Below are 19857 nucleotides of genomic sequence, written 5' to 3'. Positions count from 1 at the left end.
AGTCATATACTTAATAAAGGAAATTATTTTACCTCAATATAAGAAGGTAGAAATCTTCTACCTCAATATAAGAAGGTATCGAGGACTTTAGTAAATTATGGATGTGGATACATTTTTAAAATTTTGAAATTGGATGATACTAATCAGCCACTCAGACATATGAATAATTGAATTTCTGGAAGAAGAGTCATTTTACATAAAAAACAATATTGACAAGATACATTAAAAATAAAAATCTTAAATAAATAGATTTTCTTTACTGTAACATTTTGGCAAAAAGAGTTAGACATATCATTCAATCACAATAAATGAGTTGAGTTCCAAGTGGCATGGTGGCTGGTGAGGTGGGGACTTAACTTGTGGAGTCCATTATGTCCCCTCTGTTATAGTTCATGGACAGGACTGGAAAATAAAGAGTCTTGCTTCAATCTATTGCAAAATGATTTACCTCTTTTTGTATCTCATTTATTACCATTATGTGCTTGTATTTTATAACAATAATCACACTTTACATTTAGAGAGCTTTTACACATTTTTTAGTTCCTACCAAGGGTAATAATAAGCACAGAATATGTTTTCTAATACCACTGAAAACTGAAGAAATAGTATGTCAGAGAAAACTCTACCATTTTTAAAATTGTCATAAATAGGTTTGTGGATAGCTTTATTTATGACATTTTCAAAAATTGAAAAAAGATAGATTTCTATAATATGTCTGGATATTACATAAAATTAGATGTGCTATAAGACAATAATGTAGTCTGGAAACAATTCTACTCAGTCAAATTCTAATGTTAACATATTATTATAAGGTAGTTCTTGGTCCCATTTTTCACTTGCAGGTGATACAAAGCTCATTGAACTAGGGGACTAATAGTCTCTAACAAATCAGGAAGAGAAAATAGATAATTTTTTAGTCTACTCTCTCTTAAATTTTGGTGAAATCACTTCTCTCTATTCTGTAATCTGGGGCAAGACACCTTAAGTCTTTAAAGAGGTATTTAAGTAACAAGAAGATAAAAGTTATTACAATCCTAAACATCATCTACAAGATATACTGTACACACTGTAGCTAATGAAGAATACTCAGATGTGTTAGCAGCAACTTGATAACAATAGAAATACGGTCAAGGCATTTGTTATATTGCTAAACTAGCATATGCAGTTATGCTTGGGTACATGTTACAGAAGCACAAAGAATGTCTTTGACTATTGAAGTCAATATTCACTCATCCTTATGCAATTGAGAGATACAATTGCTTAGTAATTTCTCCCCATTTTCTCTTGCCCCCTTCTCTCTCTCATCATTTCTACAATTACTTTGTATGAATAATGTTAGTTGGGTAAACTTTTTTTTCAGAAAAGATGTCACTTGTGTGTTATTACATAACTTATATTGATTTATCTGCTTAGAGAATTGTTATATAGGTTTGATTTTCATTTTGATAGAATCTCAGAGGAAACATCAGAGATTTCTTTGGAAGGAGGGCAAAAAGGGGTGTCACATGCAAAGCAGATTTCATCGCTTTTCTTATCATAACATCATTTTTGCTCTACCATCTTTACAACCAGCACAGTCATTATTAATTATTATAACATATTATAAAAACAGCACATTTGTTTTGAACCTTTTCACTTCATTTAATCAACTTCCTGGAGATTTTCATTATATTTCATTTATTTTGAGATTCAAAAAGAAATTTTGTTCCAAAAACAAGATTTGAATAATAATCCTCAGATATTTCTGATTTGTCAGCGCAAGTAAACAGGTAGCAGACTTAGGAGGAAAAATAAACACAGGAAACTTAGAATGTAGAAGTGGTGAAATGTTGAACCCAGGTGATTCATGTTATCAGAGTCTGAGCAGTGACTACACCTAGATGAAGTTCTTGGCTCTGAAAGTCCTTGCCATTTCCTGAGGGGGGCTGCAAGGCCAGTGTTGAAAGCCTTCTACTTGTGATTCCAGGTATCTCGGTAATGCATTTCACTACATAAAGTTCCTGTTTACTGATGGAAACAAAAATGTAAAAGATGTTTAAATAGGAACATGAAGAGCTACCATTTATTGGGTATTATCCACAACCCTGTAAGGTACACATTATTATTCCCATTTACAGACGAAGAATCTGAAGCTTGAGATTAAATGAATAATTTGTCCAAGGTGATGCACTGGTATGGAGGCAGAATTCAAAGATAAGGTTGCCTATTCCAAAGTCCTAGCACATAGCTGCTAAGCTAAAATACTGATAATACAAATAGTGGAAAGTTTGCTCTTCTCCCAAGAAACCACCTAATGCTAACTTAAATTCTCCATGTATTCATTGAGGAGGGAAATACTTTTAAACCTGTGAAAAAGAGCAAACACTGTCTCCTTCATTGCACTCTGAAAAATAATAACTCTGCATTGGAAATAGAGAACACTCACCTTTCTACACATCCCAAAATGAGCAAAGACAAAATCCAGTTATGATAACTACATCTCTACATAAGTTCCTCTCTCCTCTAAAGGGTTCCAATACTAACAGAAAATAATTCAGGAGATGCTAAGGGGTCCCCCTTCCCTTGTGACAACTATAGCATAAGAAAAAAAAAAAAGAACTAGAGGATACTTACTATAACATTTTAATGAAAAGAGTTTTTTTTATATATTTAGTGCTTTTTTAATCAAGTCAATATTAATAGATACAAGTGTAATAGCTATTCCATGTGCTATTTCTTCAGTTAAGATATAAATGTTCTTAACACAGTTGGATGTACTTTGTGAAATAAACACCAACAATGAACAGATAAAATTACTCAATAATTGATTGGTAAACACCATGTAACTATGGAATAATTATATGCCCTGTGAATTATATAGTACTTATGGTTGACATTATTTAGGAAACCTAAGAAATGAACTTGTAATTTGTACTTATCAGATTTCAAGTCCAAACAACCAGTTAAGTATCCTGTTATTATATAGAAGTATCCTATCATTAGATACCTGGTCAGTAATAATCATGCAATTAGTTACACATATCATACCCAAAAGCAAAATGCAATTATAATATCATTGGGACATCAAGAAACAATTTAGCATATTTTGGAAGAAAAAAAGAAAAGATGCATTTAAATATAGTGCCTCATTCATGCATGCAATCGTCCAATAAGTGTTCCCACAGTTATAGGAAGAAACAGCTTGACTGGCTTGATGTCATTATTTAGGTTTTTCTCAACTCAAATCAGCTACTTAGCAAGGCCTTTCTTGGCCTTCCTTTCTAAAGTGGTCTCTATTCCAACCCCTGCTCCAAACATTCTCTACCATATTACTCTGTTTAAAATCATCGTTACACTTTTCTCTCTGAAACTATTTCATTATTTGTTTATTTTTAAAATATTTATCTCTCCCCAGTAGACAGCAGATCTTGTTTTCTTTTCATCAGAGAAGACACTTTGTTAAATAACTGTCTATCTCTATTAGAAAAGTGACCTTTTCTGTTTGTTCAATGCTATAATCCCAGTGTGCAGCACTTGGTAGGCACAGGGTACCACCTTGGAATGTTTGTTGGTGAATGAATGAATTACTGAGTACATGGTATGGACAAGGCACTCCAAGCATAAAACAAGACAGATCCTCTGCCCCATGGGTCTTGCATGCCAAGATCTTGAATTAATATGCCATGTACTTTCAAAGTAATTTCCAAAGCAGGCATACATTTTTTTAAAAAAAGAACTAACTTTAACACTTAATTCAAATATACAGTTATCCCAAATGCTACCATATTGTTTTATCCTGTTTCTATCTACTTTGCTTCATGTGAACATACTTCAAATTATTTACCAGCGGTTTCTGACCATGTACATTTCTTTCTACAGACAACAACATTAATTGGTCTTCTGAAGACTGCCCGACTCCTCCGTCTTGTGCGAGTGGCCAGGAAACTGGATCGATATTCGGAATATGGTGCTGCTGTTCTAATGCTCTTAATGTGCATATTTGCCCTGATTGCTCACTGGCTGGCTTGCATTTGGTATGCGATCGGGAACGTAGAAAGGCCTTATCTGACTGACAAAATCGGATGGTTGGATTCCTTAGGACAACAAATTGGGAAACGGTACAATGATAGTGACTCAAGCTCTGGACCATCCATTAAAGACAAATACGTCACAGCACTTTATTTCACCTTCAGCAGCTTAACCAGTGTAGGATTCGGGAATGTGTCTCCTAACACCAATTCAGAGAAAATCTTTTCAATTTGTGTCATGTTGATTGGCTGTAAGTAGATTTCTCTTCTGTTATCTATTATGATAAAATAATACCATGAAATTAATATCTCTAAAACATTCAGAGTAAGGCAAAGAAAAGTTACAGAAAACTGTGGAGATAATGGGAATACATGTATGGGTACTATATTCTACCAACTTGATTCTCTCTGTGAAGTGGAGACACTGAAAGTTCTTTCAAACCTTAGGAATCGATGGGCATAAAATTGGAGTAATATAGGTCTTGGATTCCGGAATGGAAACTTGCAGTTCACTGTTACTGCTATAAAAGGAGTACCTGTAATTTATTACCAATGGTTATTTTCTATTTCAAGATGAAGCTAGATTAGAACAGGAAATATTAGCTTACATTACATACCATAGATATAGATATATAGATGGGTAGATAGAGATATTAATAGAAACATATATATCATATATATCACCATGCCAATTATAACATAAGGTAATCTTTTATATGTATGTGTGTATACACACAATGCACACACATACATAATATACAGGTGTTTTTCCCTGTCATTGACTAAAAATTTCTTTTCCTGTGACATTATGCCAAGACCTATATGATTGCCCTTTACCCTATAATGGGCTAATGTCATGAGCGTCATTTACAGTGAATATTCTTTGGTACGAAAAAAAAAAATCTTTGTTAAAAGATGTTATAATGTTAATTTTAAAAAAAAAATCATACTGTGGAAACACTAAAGGTAACCTTGCTGATACTAGGCAGGAATTGGCAAAAACATGATAGATTTTTAAAGCTTCCAAAAGAATATTATCCTTAGATTGCATAGAAAGTTGAAAATTGATCTTGATAGTTGATTTTTAAATGTCAACATACTGACTAATGACATGTGCTTAAATAAGCCCTATTTATGAAACTTAAATAGATTCACCCAGTTTGTTGTCTACTTTATATAAAATGTGTTTTTCATATGTATATATGTTTTATTTTTTTATTTTAGTAACATTTGCATAAACAAATAACATTATATTTAAATGATTCTTAACATTCTACTAATTCAGTCCAAGTTTTAGCTACAAACACAGAAGTAGCATTGTACCCAGAAGGAAATGAAAGTAGAACCTACCAGAAAAAAATAGAAATTTCATTCCAGAAAGACTGAATATCTCAGAGCAAACACAATCCCAACGATTTTATGATTACAGCTACTTACTAGTAAACACTTTATAGTGGTCATCAACTTTAGTGGCATAGGTAGCAAACAAGGAAAAAGAAAAAAAATGTTCTTAATTAAGCAATTATATAGAAAAAAATTACCTTTTTAAGAAAAAAGGTATTTTGAAACTTGGAATTTTTAAGAAAGAGTTTTAAAAATGCACTGAAGTTTAGCCGGTTCACCACTTATTATAGTAATCCATACATTAGTGAGGATTAAGTGAAATACATAGTACTATTTATCCTGTGAATTATTTTAAATTGAAGAAAATTCTGATTGTTTTCTATTTGGGGGAGACAGCATCTTGTTTGTTTTTGAGACAGCATCTTGCTCTGTCACCCAAGCTAGAGTGCAGTGACATCATCATAGCTTACTGCAACCTCAAACTCCTAGGGCCAAGGGATCCTCCAGCCTCAGCCTCCCAAGCAGCTGCGACTGTAGGTGCACCCCACCATGCCCAGCTAAGTTTTCTATTTTTTGTAGAGACGAGATCTCAGTCTTGCTCAGGCTGGTCTAGAACTCCTGGCCTCAAGCGATCCTCCCACCTCAGCCTTCCAAAATGCTAGGATTACAGGTGTGAGCCACTGCACCCAGCCAGAAAGTACAGTTCTTTACTTGCTCTACATCTAATCTCTAATCTCTAAATCAGGGAATTACTGGTAGTTTTCTTCCTTCCTTCGGTTCTTTTTTAAATATAGTGCTAGACTATTTCTATTGATTCTTTAAGAATACATGTTTTCTGCAGATGAATTTCATCTCTTAAGAAAAGACACTAGTCCAATTGGGTAGAGTAAGATATATCTACGTTCCACATAACATCATTTATTTGAATAAAATACTTGGTGCTATAAGTCTTAATCAAATCAGATTATATAAAGCTTAATATCACACAGGAAAAAGTTTATAGGTATTCCTGGAGAACAGTATCATAATCTATTATGCCGTAAATAAAGGAAAAGGGTAAAATAGAGACTTGAAACTTAGCAATGATAAGAATGCCCTTGAAATTTGCTCAGCCATTTGATGTGTATGGGTGTACATGTGCATGATATTTCCAGTTAGAGGCAACTATATTAGAAAATGATTTGGTTATCTGTTTGCTGTATTTATAAACTAAGCACATATACCACAGACCTATGAGTAGCCTGATTTCAACCCAAAAATAAAATAAAACAACCAAAAATAGGTAAAATATCATATGTATGCTAATTGTAACTATAGTGATTGAACTTTCTCGTCATCCTTGAGCTTCTTTAAATCTAATCTTATTCTAAAAGAAAATTTTAAGTGAAGTTGTAGAAAATAAGACAATCAACCATCCATCTTACAGCAATATAATTCAAGAGAACTAAAAATAAAACCTTAAAAAGTATAATCTAACAAAATGCAAATAACTCAAATGCCTATAGATACATTTTTTAAAGCTACAATTTACAAAGACAGTTTTTGTACTGCTGTGTACAGAGAACAGTGATCAGAGAATTAATTTTATTTATCTATTTATTTATTTTTAGAGAATTCATTTCAAAAGTGTGCATAATTCAAAATGAAAAACAAAGGGGAAGTTATACAGTCATTAAATAATTGTAAATAAAAGTTATGCTCATATATTCATATCTATGTTTTCTGATATATAACATGATTCTATATCTTTATGCAAACAGTATAAATGTAATATATATATTTAATTTAAAAAACACACAACCCAGTAAAACAAAGGTAAATGTATTCCGTGTATTCCATTTCTGACTTGCTTGACCAACATCTTGGGAGAATTCCTTATTTTTATGGCATGTGAAAAAAAGTTACTGGAGTTCTGCCTCCAGACATGATGGAGTTACTAAAACTTTACCATCCTTCTATTAAAAACAAATAAAACAAACAGAAAACTGAACAAAATATATAAAGCAATTACTTTCAGACACTGAAAAATAAATAGGGAGCGTTGATCCCTGAAAGAAGGAAAACAAAAAGGTGGGGCGTGGTGCCTGTAATCCTAGCACTCTGAGAGGCCAAGTCAGAAGGATTGCTTGACCTCAGGAGTTCAAGACCAGCCTGAACAAGAGCGAGACCCGCATCTCTACTAAAAAAATAGAAAAATTAGCCTGGTGCAGTGGCATGTGCCTGTAATCCCAGCTACTTTGGAGGCTGAGGCAGCAGGATTGCTTGAGCCTAGGAGTTTGAGGTTGCAGTGAGCTATGATGACACCACTGCACTCTAGCCAGAGTGAGAGAGCAAGACCTATCTCAGGGGGGAAAAAAAGAAAAGAAAGAAACAAAGATGGGCCCCATGTTATCGTTGGCTTTCTGCTTGAGTCACTTTCTGGACCACAGGGACCAGTGAAGGGAAAAATAACCTACACAGACCACAGTAGTCTTGCTGAGTTAAGAAAATAAAAAAAAATATGGTCATGGAGGCTAAGGTGCTGGAATTTTCAAGACAGACAACAGAGAAGAGGCAGCTTTAGCAAAGAAAACTCCAGAAACCTACATAGGTATCCCTTTGAGTCTACTGATGAATGCTAAGTCAGTCACAAATGAATGAAGTGAAACTCCTAAAGACCTGGCAAAGAAATACCAGAAATCCGGTAACCTGAACAATTTCCAGATCTCACACAAGTATGGGAGATTTTCAAATTCCAATCAGCAGAGTGGAAAGCTCTTATTGGACATTCACAGTATTCAGTAGAAATAAATCTCAGAAAAATTGTGCCATATAGTACTAGAACTAATCTTCCCCTCACAAAGCTTAAAAGCAAGCCTCAAAAGGTACGAGCTCATTTGCAAATGGTTTACCTGCCTACAAGAACAACATCTAACATATTTTTAAAGACAGAAAAAAAAAAAAAAAGTACAGCAGTGGACAATGTTAACTGTAAAATGCCCGGCATCCATTAACAATTAATAGATATGATAAGAAACAGGAAAATATGAACCATAAACAAGAGAACAACCAAACCAAATGGAACCAGAATTGACAGAGATGATGCGACTAACAGACAATACCAAACACTTGAACATGTATGTATATGGAGTCCAAAAAATGGTGGAGGTAAGCAGAAAAAAAAATCAGGAAAATAATGGCTGAAAATTTTCCAAAATTGGTGGAAACTATAAACCACAAATACAAGAACTACAAACAGGTTAAACGTCACTAAAACATACCAGGGCACATCATAATCAAATTACTGAAAACTAGTGATAAAGAGAAAGTCTCAAAGCCACTAGTGGAAAAAGGACACATTATGTACAAAAGAAAAACATAAGGTTGATAGAGTTCTTATTAGAAACAATGAAAGCCAGAAGACAGTAGAACAAAACTCTTAAATTGCTGAAATGAAAAATCTTTCAATGTAGAAATCTATGTTTAATTAAACTATCCTTCAATACTGATAAAACCTGACATAATTCATCATAAGCAGTAGACAAGAAATGATAAAGTTATTCAGGTAGTAGGAAAATGATGCCAGATGAAAATTTGGATCAACACAAAAAAATGAAGAACCAGAAATGGTAAATTTAACAGACTTTTTCTTTATTTTTAAATGCCTTCAAAAAATAAATTTTTGATTTTTTATATTTTTGAATGCTTAAAGCAAAAATAATTTCAACTAATGTGCGGGTTTTATATCATATGTAGATGGAGGAAGTATGATAATGAAAGCACAAAAAAGGGGAGGGGGAAATGGAAGTATTTTGTTATAAGATTCCCACATCATGCATGAAGTGGTATTTATTTAAGATAGATAGTGATAAATCAAAAATGTATATTGTAAATCCTACAAGTACAGCTAAGAAGCCACTAGGGAAAACAAAAGAGAAAAATAAAAAATAATAAATCCAAAAGATAGGAGGAAATAAGAGGAAAAAAAGAACATATAGAAAACAAATAGCAAGATGGTAGACTTCAACCACAGCAATAATTACATTAAATATATTAGGTTATTAAGTATGAAGTATCTGATTTCCTTAAGTACTAACTTTGACAATTGTTATCTCTGACATTTTACTTTGACACTTCTTGTTTTATTTCTATTGTGAAGGTACATCCACAGTCTTTCAAATGCACGTTTTGGCTTGCAATTATCTTTCAAATTTTTTTTAGAGCTATTTTCGTTAAACCAAGGATAAGTCAAAAATTCATGTTATTTTTGAATATGAGTTCTGTCGTGAAACCAATGCAGTACAGACAGCTCAAAATATCAAGGAAGTGTTTGGGAAGGATATGGCTAATGAACGCACAGTACGTCAATGGTTTGAGAAGTTCTGTTCTGGAGATTTTGATCTTGAAATTGAGCCACATGAGCGACCTTAGACCAAGGTGGATAATGATGAGCTGAAAGCTAGAATGGAAGCAAATCCATCTCAACCTATGCGTGAATTAGCAGCAAGGTTTGATGTCACTATTCCAACAATACTGGACCATTTGAAACAAATGGGCAAGGTAAAGAAGCTGGATAGATGGATCCCACGTGAATTAAACGAGAGTCAGAAGAGAAATCATCTCCAAGCTTGCCTTTCTTTGCTGTCATGACATAAAGTTGAAACATTTCTACACCATATTTGTTATGTCTGATGAAAAATGGATTCTTTTTGACTATCACAAGCGTTCAGCACAATGGTTGGATAAAGACGAAGTGCCGAAACACAATCCAAAATGGAATAGTCATCCAAAAAAGCTGATGGTGTCTCTTTGGTGGTCCAGTGCTGGTATTATCCACTACAGCTTCATGAAACCTGGTCAATTGATTACAGCAGATGTCTACTGCAACCAATTGGACAAAATGATAAGGATGCTTGTGATTAAGCAGCTGAGACTGGTCAATAGAGACAGGCCAATCCTCTTGCAAAACAACGCTCGACCACATGTCGTATAAACAATGCTGCTCAAACTACAGCAGCTAGACTTGGAAACTCTCTGTCATCCACCATATTCACCAGACTTTGCATCAACTAACTACCACTTTTTCCAGGCTTTGGACCACTTCTTGCAAGGAAAAATATTCAATTCTCAACAAGCTGTGGAAAATGCCTTTCACGATTTCATCGCCACTTGCTCTCCAGGCTTCTTTGCTGCTGGCATAAACTAGCTACTGTTAAGATGGCAAAACCGTGTCGATAGTTTAGGAGCATACTTTGATTAATTGTACTGCTTCTTGCTTGATATATAATAAACTACACTTTTGATTTGAAATTGGACATTTCATATTTAATGACCTAAATAAATAAATAATAATAATAAATGATCTAAACACTCTCATTGACACGCAGGTATTGTCAAACAGTATTTTTAAAAGCAAGGCTCAGCCATATGCTATCCAAAGAAAACAAACTTAAAATATAAAGACACAAGAAAAACATGAAAAAAATGTTCACACAAACTCTAATCATGAGAAAATTTGAGGAGCAATATTAATTTCAGATGAAGTAGACTTTAGGACACAAACTATTACCAGAGATAAAATAGAAAAACACAACAGTCTTAAATGTGTATTCACTCAATTACAGAACTTTATATGATGCAAAAACTGACATAACTGAAAGTAGAAATAGACAAATCCACAAGTATAGTTTGCAATTTGCAATTTCAACATTCCTCTCTCGGTGTTTTATAGAATAAATAGACAAAAATATCAATAGAGATATAGAAGACGAGCAATGCTATAAGCTAAACTTGACATATTGACAATTGCACATTCTTTTCTAATGTATATGAAACAGTCACCAAGACAGACCATATGCTGGGCCACAAAACAAGTCTTAATAAACGTTAAAGTATCGAATCATACAGAGTACTTCCCTGATCACAGACAAACCAGAAATCAGTAACAAAAAAAGGTGGAAGAGGAGGGGGAGAAAAGAAAGATTGACAGATATTTTAAAAAGTACCCCAATATTTTGAAATTAACACACTTCCAAGTAACTCATAGTTCAAAGAAAAAATCACGTGGAAAATTAGGAAATATTTTTACTTAATGAAAATAAAATGCATCAAAAGGTGTAGTGGGCACCTTTAGGCTTTAGCATTTTTAGAGGGAAGTTTATAGCTTTTGGTGTTTTATTTAAAAATATGTAAGATCTAAAATCAAAGATTTAAGTTTCTATTTTAAGAAGCTAGTAAAAAACAAGGAAACTAAACCTAATATAACTGAAAGAAAAGAAATAATAGATACCAGAGCAGAAATAAATAAATTAGAAATCAATAGAGAAAGTTAATGGAAATAAATTCTGGCTCTAATTTAAGAGATCAATAAAATTGATAAACCTCCAACAAGACTGAAAGAAAAAGAGAAAGAAAGAGAGAGAGACGACATAACTTACCAATGTCCTGTATGACAGAAAAGATATTACTACAAATCCTGTGGACATTAAAAGGATAATAAAAGAACATAATGAAGAATAATGAACTTTACAGTTTACATGAAATGGACAAATTTTTTGAAGAATATAAATCCCCCAAACTGAAACAAACTAAAAATAATCCTGAGCCAAAAATAAAAATTGATGAATTATATTTCATCAAAATTAATAACTTCTGCTCTTCAAAGAACACGATTAAGAAAAGTAATGGGCAAATGATAAACTGGAAGAAAATATTCTCAATATTTAGATCTGAAAAAGGACTTACATCCAGAATATATCATTAATTCTTATTACTCCATAATAGGAAGACAACTCAATTTAAAAATGAGCAAAATATTTGAACAGACACTTCACAAAAGAAGATAAATGAATGGCCAATAAGTACATCAAAAGATGTTATTATTCATCAGGCAAATGCAAATTAAAACCCTAATGAGATATTATACACACTACAATGGTTAAAATTAAAGACTGACAAAATCAAATGTTGGAGAGGATATGGAACAACTGGTATTTTCATATATTGCTGGTGAAAATGTGAAATGATACAACTTTGGAAAGCAGCTTGGCCGTTTCTTATAAAAGGTAAACATACTATACAACTCAGCAATTCCACTCTTAGGTGTTTAAAAGGGAAATGAAAATATATGCCCACACAAAGACTTGTATACAAATGTTCATGGCAGTTTTATTTATAATAGCCAAAAACTACAAACGGCAAAATTCCCATCAACAGGAGGAGAGAAAAACAAACTGTGGTATAGCCATATGATGCAAATCAATTCAGCAATTAATACACACAACAGAATGATTCCCAAAAACATCATGCTGAGAAAAAGAAGTCAGACACAAATGAATATGTACATTATGATTCCATTTATGTGAAACCCTAGAAAATGCAAACTAATCTGTAATGACATAAAGGAGCTCAGTGGTTTGTCTAAGATCTGAAGTGAGTGGCACAGGCAGCCGGGGGACACAAGGAAACTTTCGGGGTGATGGAATGTTGTGTATCTTGATTGTGTTTACATTTGTCAAAACTAATTGAACTGTACACTTAAAATGGATGCATTTTATCATATTTAAATTATACATCAATAAAATTTATTTTTAATTGCTATGTTTTAAAATGTTATTAAATAGAAAAGCAAGTGTATTTGTTCTGTCAACATGTTTCAGCTAATACTCTCCAACAAACCAAAGTTATTAGTATGGTTAGCCTGTCAGATTTTGGGTGTGGTATGCTGAAGGAAGTTTTAAGACATACCTGTTTTATTTCTATAATACTTAACCTAAGGTAAACCATTTTGATGAAATAAGAACTCCCTATTTTATTAATATAAAGTTCATAAAATATTGAGTTGAGGAGAAATGCCTATATATGCAGAGTCTATCAACTTGCTTTTGATTGATATTATTGCCAGTTGTGCATCAACTAAATAATGTGTACGGTATATAATCATTTTATTCTTCTCATTAGCTTATAACATTTAGCTCCATTTGCTTCCTTAAAAAAAAGAAAAAAATAGTATTTTCATTATAATTTTAAAAGTCATAAACATACAATTTCCTAAGAGAAATATTTCAGTTGGTTGTTCATGTGTACAACTATGTACTTATAATCTAGATTTTTCCATCTTAGCAGTGAGTGGGAAATGCCTGTTTACAACCTAAACTAACATTTTAGTTCGTTTTGGTGGAAATATAGAGATAAGACCACAGGATTTATTAAAAATGAAATGAAAATTTTTTCCTGACCTTTTCCCTTCATGTAATTATGTGGTTTAGGTAAAATTACCTGCATTGATTATGTGCCCTCTGATTGAATCTACTTCCTGAGCACTTGATAGGTACTTTGGAAACATAACAACACACATAAGTATTTTCAACACTACATTTAGAATGAGTGAAAGATATTTCTCACATGAATCTCCTTGGATCACAGGAATCAGTTTCTGGCGAATATTGCTAACTCTCACTTAATGAATTATTCGTTTACTCAAATTAGGAACAATTTAGAGCTGCTTTTTCTTCTCGTGGAGGATACAACCCAAACAGCCAGTCTACCTCATGGAGAATGTCTCTTACACGTACCAATCCAGATCACTACAGATCTCCTGTATGCGTCTGGATTTCCAGAGAAGCAGACCAGTAGATAGACGGATAGATGATATAGATAGATAGATAGATAGATAGATACATAGATAAAGAGATAGATAGATATAGGTATAGATATACATATAAAGAGATTTATTATAAGTGGTTACATGGCTATGAAGGCTGAAAAGTCTCAAGATCTGTAGTCAACTAACTGGAGACCCAGGAGAGCCAATAGTATGATTTCAGTATGAGCCTGAGTCTGAGTCCAAAGGCAGGAGAACACCGATGCCCCAGCTCAAAGACAGGCAGTGAGAGCGAATTCTCCCGTACTCCACCTTTTTGTTCTATTCAGGCCTTCAGTGGATTGGATATGGTCCATCCACAGTGGGGAGTACAATCTGCTTTACTTGTTTACTGATCCAAATGTTAATCTCATCCAGAAACACCTGCACAGGCATACCCAAAGTAATGTTTTACCAAATATCTAGGCACCCTGTGGCATAGTCAAGTTGACATAAAATTAAACATCTCATCCCCCCAACTTTCATCCCCTCAAACAGATAATAACAAGGGGCTACTTCTTTCCCTGGGACATTCTCTTACCTGGGACATCTATGGTAGATAATGACCATGATAACCAAACATGATGAGATAAGCAAACACGATAAGATAGAAAAGAAAGCAAATGCCCGGGAAAAATTATTGGTTTAAAATACAGCCTGAATCTGGCCCAAACCAACTTTTAAAATGATTAAGTGGTTTATGGAGGCAATTGTTTGCAAAATGTGTTTGGAAAAAACACATGTGTTGGTTGAATGTAGTATAATCAAACACTTCAACATTTTTGTTATTGTTGTTGCTTTTCCCACTTGCTTGGTATACTGCTGTCCCAGTGCTTCACATATCACCTTATCTCAGTCTGTGACAGATGCCCAAACATCAATATAGGGACCATATGTCATGATGTGACTTTCAGTACAGAACATGGCATTTCTTAGAATTATTAAAAACTGAATACAAATATAAAAAAGAATAGAGAAAGTGTTTAAAGAACTTATTATACGCCATAAAGATTTAATGAAGAAAACTAATATGGATATTATACCTAAGTACTAAATATATAATATAGCAAGGGACATCATAGCAGTTTCTACCCAGAAATGAAAGAACGAAAATATATTCTTTTCTCCCCCCAAAATAAAACTATGTGCATTTTCTAAGCTAGAGATATGTTTCTTATGCAAAGATACTATTAAAATAAATTTGAATAGATTAAAAATTGTATACTAAGGCTGGATGTGGTGGCTCATGCCTATAATCCTAGCACACTGGGAGGCTGAGGCGGGGGAATCACTTGAGCTCAGGAATTTGAGACCAGCCTGAGCAAGAGCAAGACCCTGTCTGTAATCAAAATAGAAAAATTAGCCACATATCATGACATACACAGGTAGTCCCAGCTACTGGGGAGGCTGAGGTAAGAGGATCACTTGAGCCCAGGAGTTAGAGGTTGCAGTGAGCTATGATGATGCCACTGCACTCTATCTAGGGCTACAGAGTAGGACCCTGTCTCAAAAAAAAAAAAAAAAAAATTACCCTAATTGAAACTCTAAGGAAACTCTGGGTTTCTTAAAAGAACTAGTTATTCTCTTAGCAAATCCAATGTATTCAAAATAATATTAAAATTTATAACAGATTTTTACTGCTACAAATTTAGATTTGAGACTGAGAGGCAGACATAAGTCAAAATTTAAAAATCAATATTTAAACTCCAACTCAAAAGTGGTTTTAAAGTCCTTAAAAGATGTTTCTGCCTCATGAGATTTTTTTTTTGAGAAAGCATGTTTATGCCATGCTGTCTTATGACAAATGAAATAGTTTATTCCAAATGCGTTTTTGTCTCTAGTCAATGCTCTAAGTCACAAGCTGATATTATAAACAATCTTAATTTTTACTTTAAGTTAGAATCCATAATGCATTTGAATAACTTCCCTTTCCTGTCTAAATTTTAAATTTTAAAACATTATTTGTTTAACTTCTGTTTTCCCCATGAGCTAGTGGTTAATCCTCACAATTGGCTGAGATAATCGAAATCTTGCTTGATATTCTGATAATATGTAATACACCCACATATACTGTTCCCCCATAACTTTGTTTTTTATCCAATCCAGCACTAATGTATGCAAGCATTTTTGGGAATGTATCTGCAATTATCCAAAGACTATACTCGGGAACTGCCAGGTACCACATGCAGATGCTGCGAGTAAAAGAGTTCATTCGCTTTCACCAAATCCCCAATCCTCTGAGGCAACGTCTTGAAGAATATTTCCAGCATGCATGGACTTACACCAATGGCATTGACATGAACATGGTATGTATTTGTTTTCCAAAATGGAAGCACCACAGGCATTACAGCTATAGCCAAAATGAAAAAGCCAGTCTCACCAGCTTTGAACCCCCTGCTTTTGTTTTCTTCTCTCAGATGTGTATTCTCTCCCCTGGAGATAGTCTCTCATTCTCAATTCATGGCATTGCATGATGCTATATCTAGTTATACTGTGTGGCAAAGGCATTATAACATGATGCAAACTGATATAACTGTGTGTGGTAGAGTTCCCACTTCTGGTTAGAGAGAGCATTTCTTTAGCTGGGACGTGGGCTTTCACTGCATGGTCTAGTTGCCAGCACCCAAAAGAATAGTTGGACCCACGTGCAATAAGATTTGGCAAGTGAACAGTAACAACTATGATGCGTACCCCCAAACAGAGACCCAAGGTTAACACACTTTCAAAAATGGGAAACTGAAAATTTGTAGGAGAGGTTAGGGAGCTTATATATGTCATAAGAATTTTATGCTAGGAAGATTCACACTGCTTTTAAGAACTTACTTTTTATCTTTTAAACAATTTACTATGTGCCCTTTTACTGTACCAGGTTTAATGCCTCTTTCCTTTCAAGGAGGAAATATGAATTCCTTCAGACCTTTTAAGCAAATTTGACATCAAAAATCACTTGTCATAACCTTCCCTTCTATATCACTGCTCAAAAATCAACACAATTAATAACATTAATGTGGTCCAAAGAGCCTTTTTTATTATTAGAATTGCCCACTTTGTTCACGTTGCTACTTGGCTATAGAGACTGATTGCTGTATAAATTATGCAACAAATCCAGATTTCATGATATCATAGAGAAACAGAAAAATGTTTAAAACTATGGTGCCATCCCACATGGCTACTCCTCCACTGTGCAAGGATCCTGTTTCTAAGAATTCTTCAAAACATAAAATCACTCACATTTAATTACGTCAATTGCATAAACAATTTTTATGTAAGTCAGCCTACACAATTTATAATAGATTGATATTTTTTGTTTGACCAGTAATATTCTAACAGAAAGCAAGTTTCAAAATTAGCACTAATGGTGCAGAAATCATTGCAGATATTGCCCAATTTGAAAAACATATTTATGTATGGATAAGTTTATCATAGCTGCATGTGATTTATTTGACTGAGAAGTAAGGACATGCCTTATAAAAATTTTAATTTGAAGAGCTAATTATCTAATTAGTACATTTCATATAAAACTGTAGCTAAACTCCATGAGTTATTTCTAATCATCCTAAAATTCCTTATGAAAAAATTCATTTGGTAAATTGATCTCCCCAAGGGAACACTTTAATGTCACAAGAAAGAGCACCTACATACTGATCACTTTTATACATTTCCGTCACTATTATTGTTTAATAAAGGTATCAGTGTTCAAGAAGTATTGGGGAATACTGATGGGTTGGCTGAAGCAGCATCAAGAATTTTTAATCAAAACATGTGTCACTCAATTTTGTTGTTCCATACTGCCAGATTATTTCAATAACAGTAGTAAAACAATTGTTTTACCTCCCCTTTCCATATAACTCTAGTTTTGTGACCATTTTTTTGTGATAAAGTCTATTTTGTGACAACTATTTACCTTTCATTGTTTGACTCTATTACCTTTGAATTTGGTTTATATACCACTTGCCTATTTACAATGTACTTATGAAAGATTTATCTCTTTCCTGTCTGCTTCACACCTTAATAAATGGAATCACAACACCCACCGGTAAGAACAGGAGGTATTTATATCCAATTTAATTCTCGTGTAAATTGTTGAGAACACCCTTGTTATCTGTCAGGTTTAGAGCTTGTTAAATGATTTCCAATGTTAGTTCTGATCTTTTCTGCATGACGTAGCAGAGGAAATACAAAGCAACAAACTGGGGAAGATAACCTGGAAGAGGCCAAGTACGGAATAGACATCCTTAATTTTAACAACTTGACCTCTAATAATATTTATATACAGTTTCCCGCTCCCCACAAAAATTCACTTCTCTGTCCCTATTCCAACTCTGGTAAAGGTTATGGGTATACGGTTTGCATTAGATAATTGTCATAAAGAAAATGTCATTCTTTTTCATCGTTTTCCATTTTCATGATGTAGGTGCTTTCCTTTCCTCTCATCTGCATGCCCGTATGACACGATCCTGGAGTGTGTGAGCTCTAAACCATGTGCCGCTCAGTCTTGCATGTGGTTTTGAGAGCTTGACTTTGCACGACCTTCTTGTTTGTCTACATTTCTCATTTTGTGACTACAAAGTGAGTAAAAAAAAAATCAAAGCGCAAGATAACTCTGAAAACTCAGCAAATGGAAGATGCTTACTTATTAAGCACTATATACAGAATAAGTGGATTAGAGAAAAGAAATTGTACTCTTAGACTATTGAGGTTAAAAAAAAAATAAAAATGGATTTTTACCTCCAAAACCACATTGTTAAAATCCTTGTGTCTTATCAGTTTACTGTCAATTAAATTGTAATTTATTAACATTTAAAATTATTTAAATTTATGTATTGTGATACATAAAAGTACATCAAACTGTTATATTTTGCATCAGCATTTCATATTATTTCATTTAAGTATAATCTTAAATATAATTTCTCATGAAACATTTCAGGTCATTTTTACTGTTCAACCTTATCCAAATGAAGTACAAGATTTTCAATAACACCGTATTAATTGACCTAAAATTATTTTTTATGCCCCAAAATATTTGATTGTTTGATAGATCACAAAAAGGAAGAAAGATGTGACCTAAAAAGTATGGCCATATTCCTGATTCCCTGCATCTTTTGCTTTCTGTGAAAAAGCTATTGCCAGAATATTCCAGAAATTAAAACATTCTGGGAATAATTATGGACTCCCTTTCAACTGAACCAAATGGTTCTGAGTACAAAAGGAAAAGGGCCAGGATATAGAAACTAGTGAAAGGAACACGTTCTGTTGAGTGTGATTTCAAACATAGAAATAGTAAAAATTATCTCAAAGATTTGCACAGGTTAATCTGGAAAACACTTTCCCTTCTACCTCCAAAAGTTTGACAGGGTAGGAGTGAGGACTCAGATTAGCACTCTTGGCACCTTAACGAATTTCTCCAAATCAAAACCAACCTCTGACCCGGTCTGAAACTTGCCAAGGTTAACTAAGGCTGTTTTAGTTACAATACTACCAGGGTGATGAGAATCATTTTCCATGTCAGTGTAGAATAATCAAGTGGCCTCACATCACACGTAAGAGCCTGGCTTGAATGAAGAAGGGCCCTGATAACCATGGTCCACAGATCATTCTGGATGGAGGGAAATAAACCATTTAGGACAGAAATCACTCTATGTTTTGAAATTATACTGACATGGAAGAAAATTCTGTATGAACATTTAATGGAGATGTATTCCTTACTTAAAAATGCCATCCCCCAACTCCACCAAGTAATGCCTGAATCATAAAAATGCAGAATAGGGATTCAGAAGACCCAAGAACTAGCTCTCAATCTGCTGCTTATCTTGGACAAGTCACTTAACCTCTCTGCAATTTCATTAAACTTGTCATTTTCCGATGTTTTTAAAGCACCAGAACTCA

The 19857-nt window shown here is 33.7% G+C and overlaps 1 protein-coding gene across 1 annotated transcript in view; it reads left to right on the top strand.

Moving 5' to 3' along the window:
* Nucleotides 1-19857, top strand: part of KCNH7 (potassium channel, voltage gated eag related subfamily H, member 7) — a 554351-nt gene that overhangs the window by 485828 nt on the left and 48666 nt on the right. The window contains exons 8-9 of the mRNA XM_012655830.1: nt 3859-4258; nt 16078-16277. Coding sequence (XP_012511284.1) covers nt 3859-4258; nt 16078-16277 — 600 coding nt within the window. The remainder of the gene's footprint in view (nt 1-3858; nt 4259-16077; nt 16278-19857) is intronic.

Source organism: Propithecus coquereli, unplaced genomic scaffold (genome assembly GCF_000956105.1).
Source record: "Propithecus coquereli isolate 6110/MARCELLA unplaced genomic scaffold, Pcoq_1.0 Scaffold49, whole genome shotgun sequence".
Lineage (NCBI taxonomy): Eukaryota > Metazoa > Chordata > Mammalia > Primates > Indriidae > Propithecus > Propithecus coquereli.
This window is presented reverse-complemented; position numbering and strand designations above follow the sequence as displayed.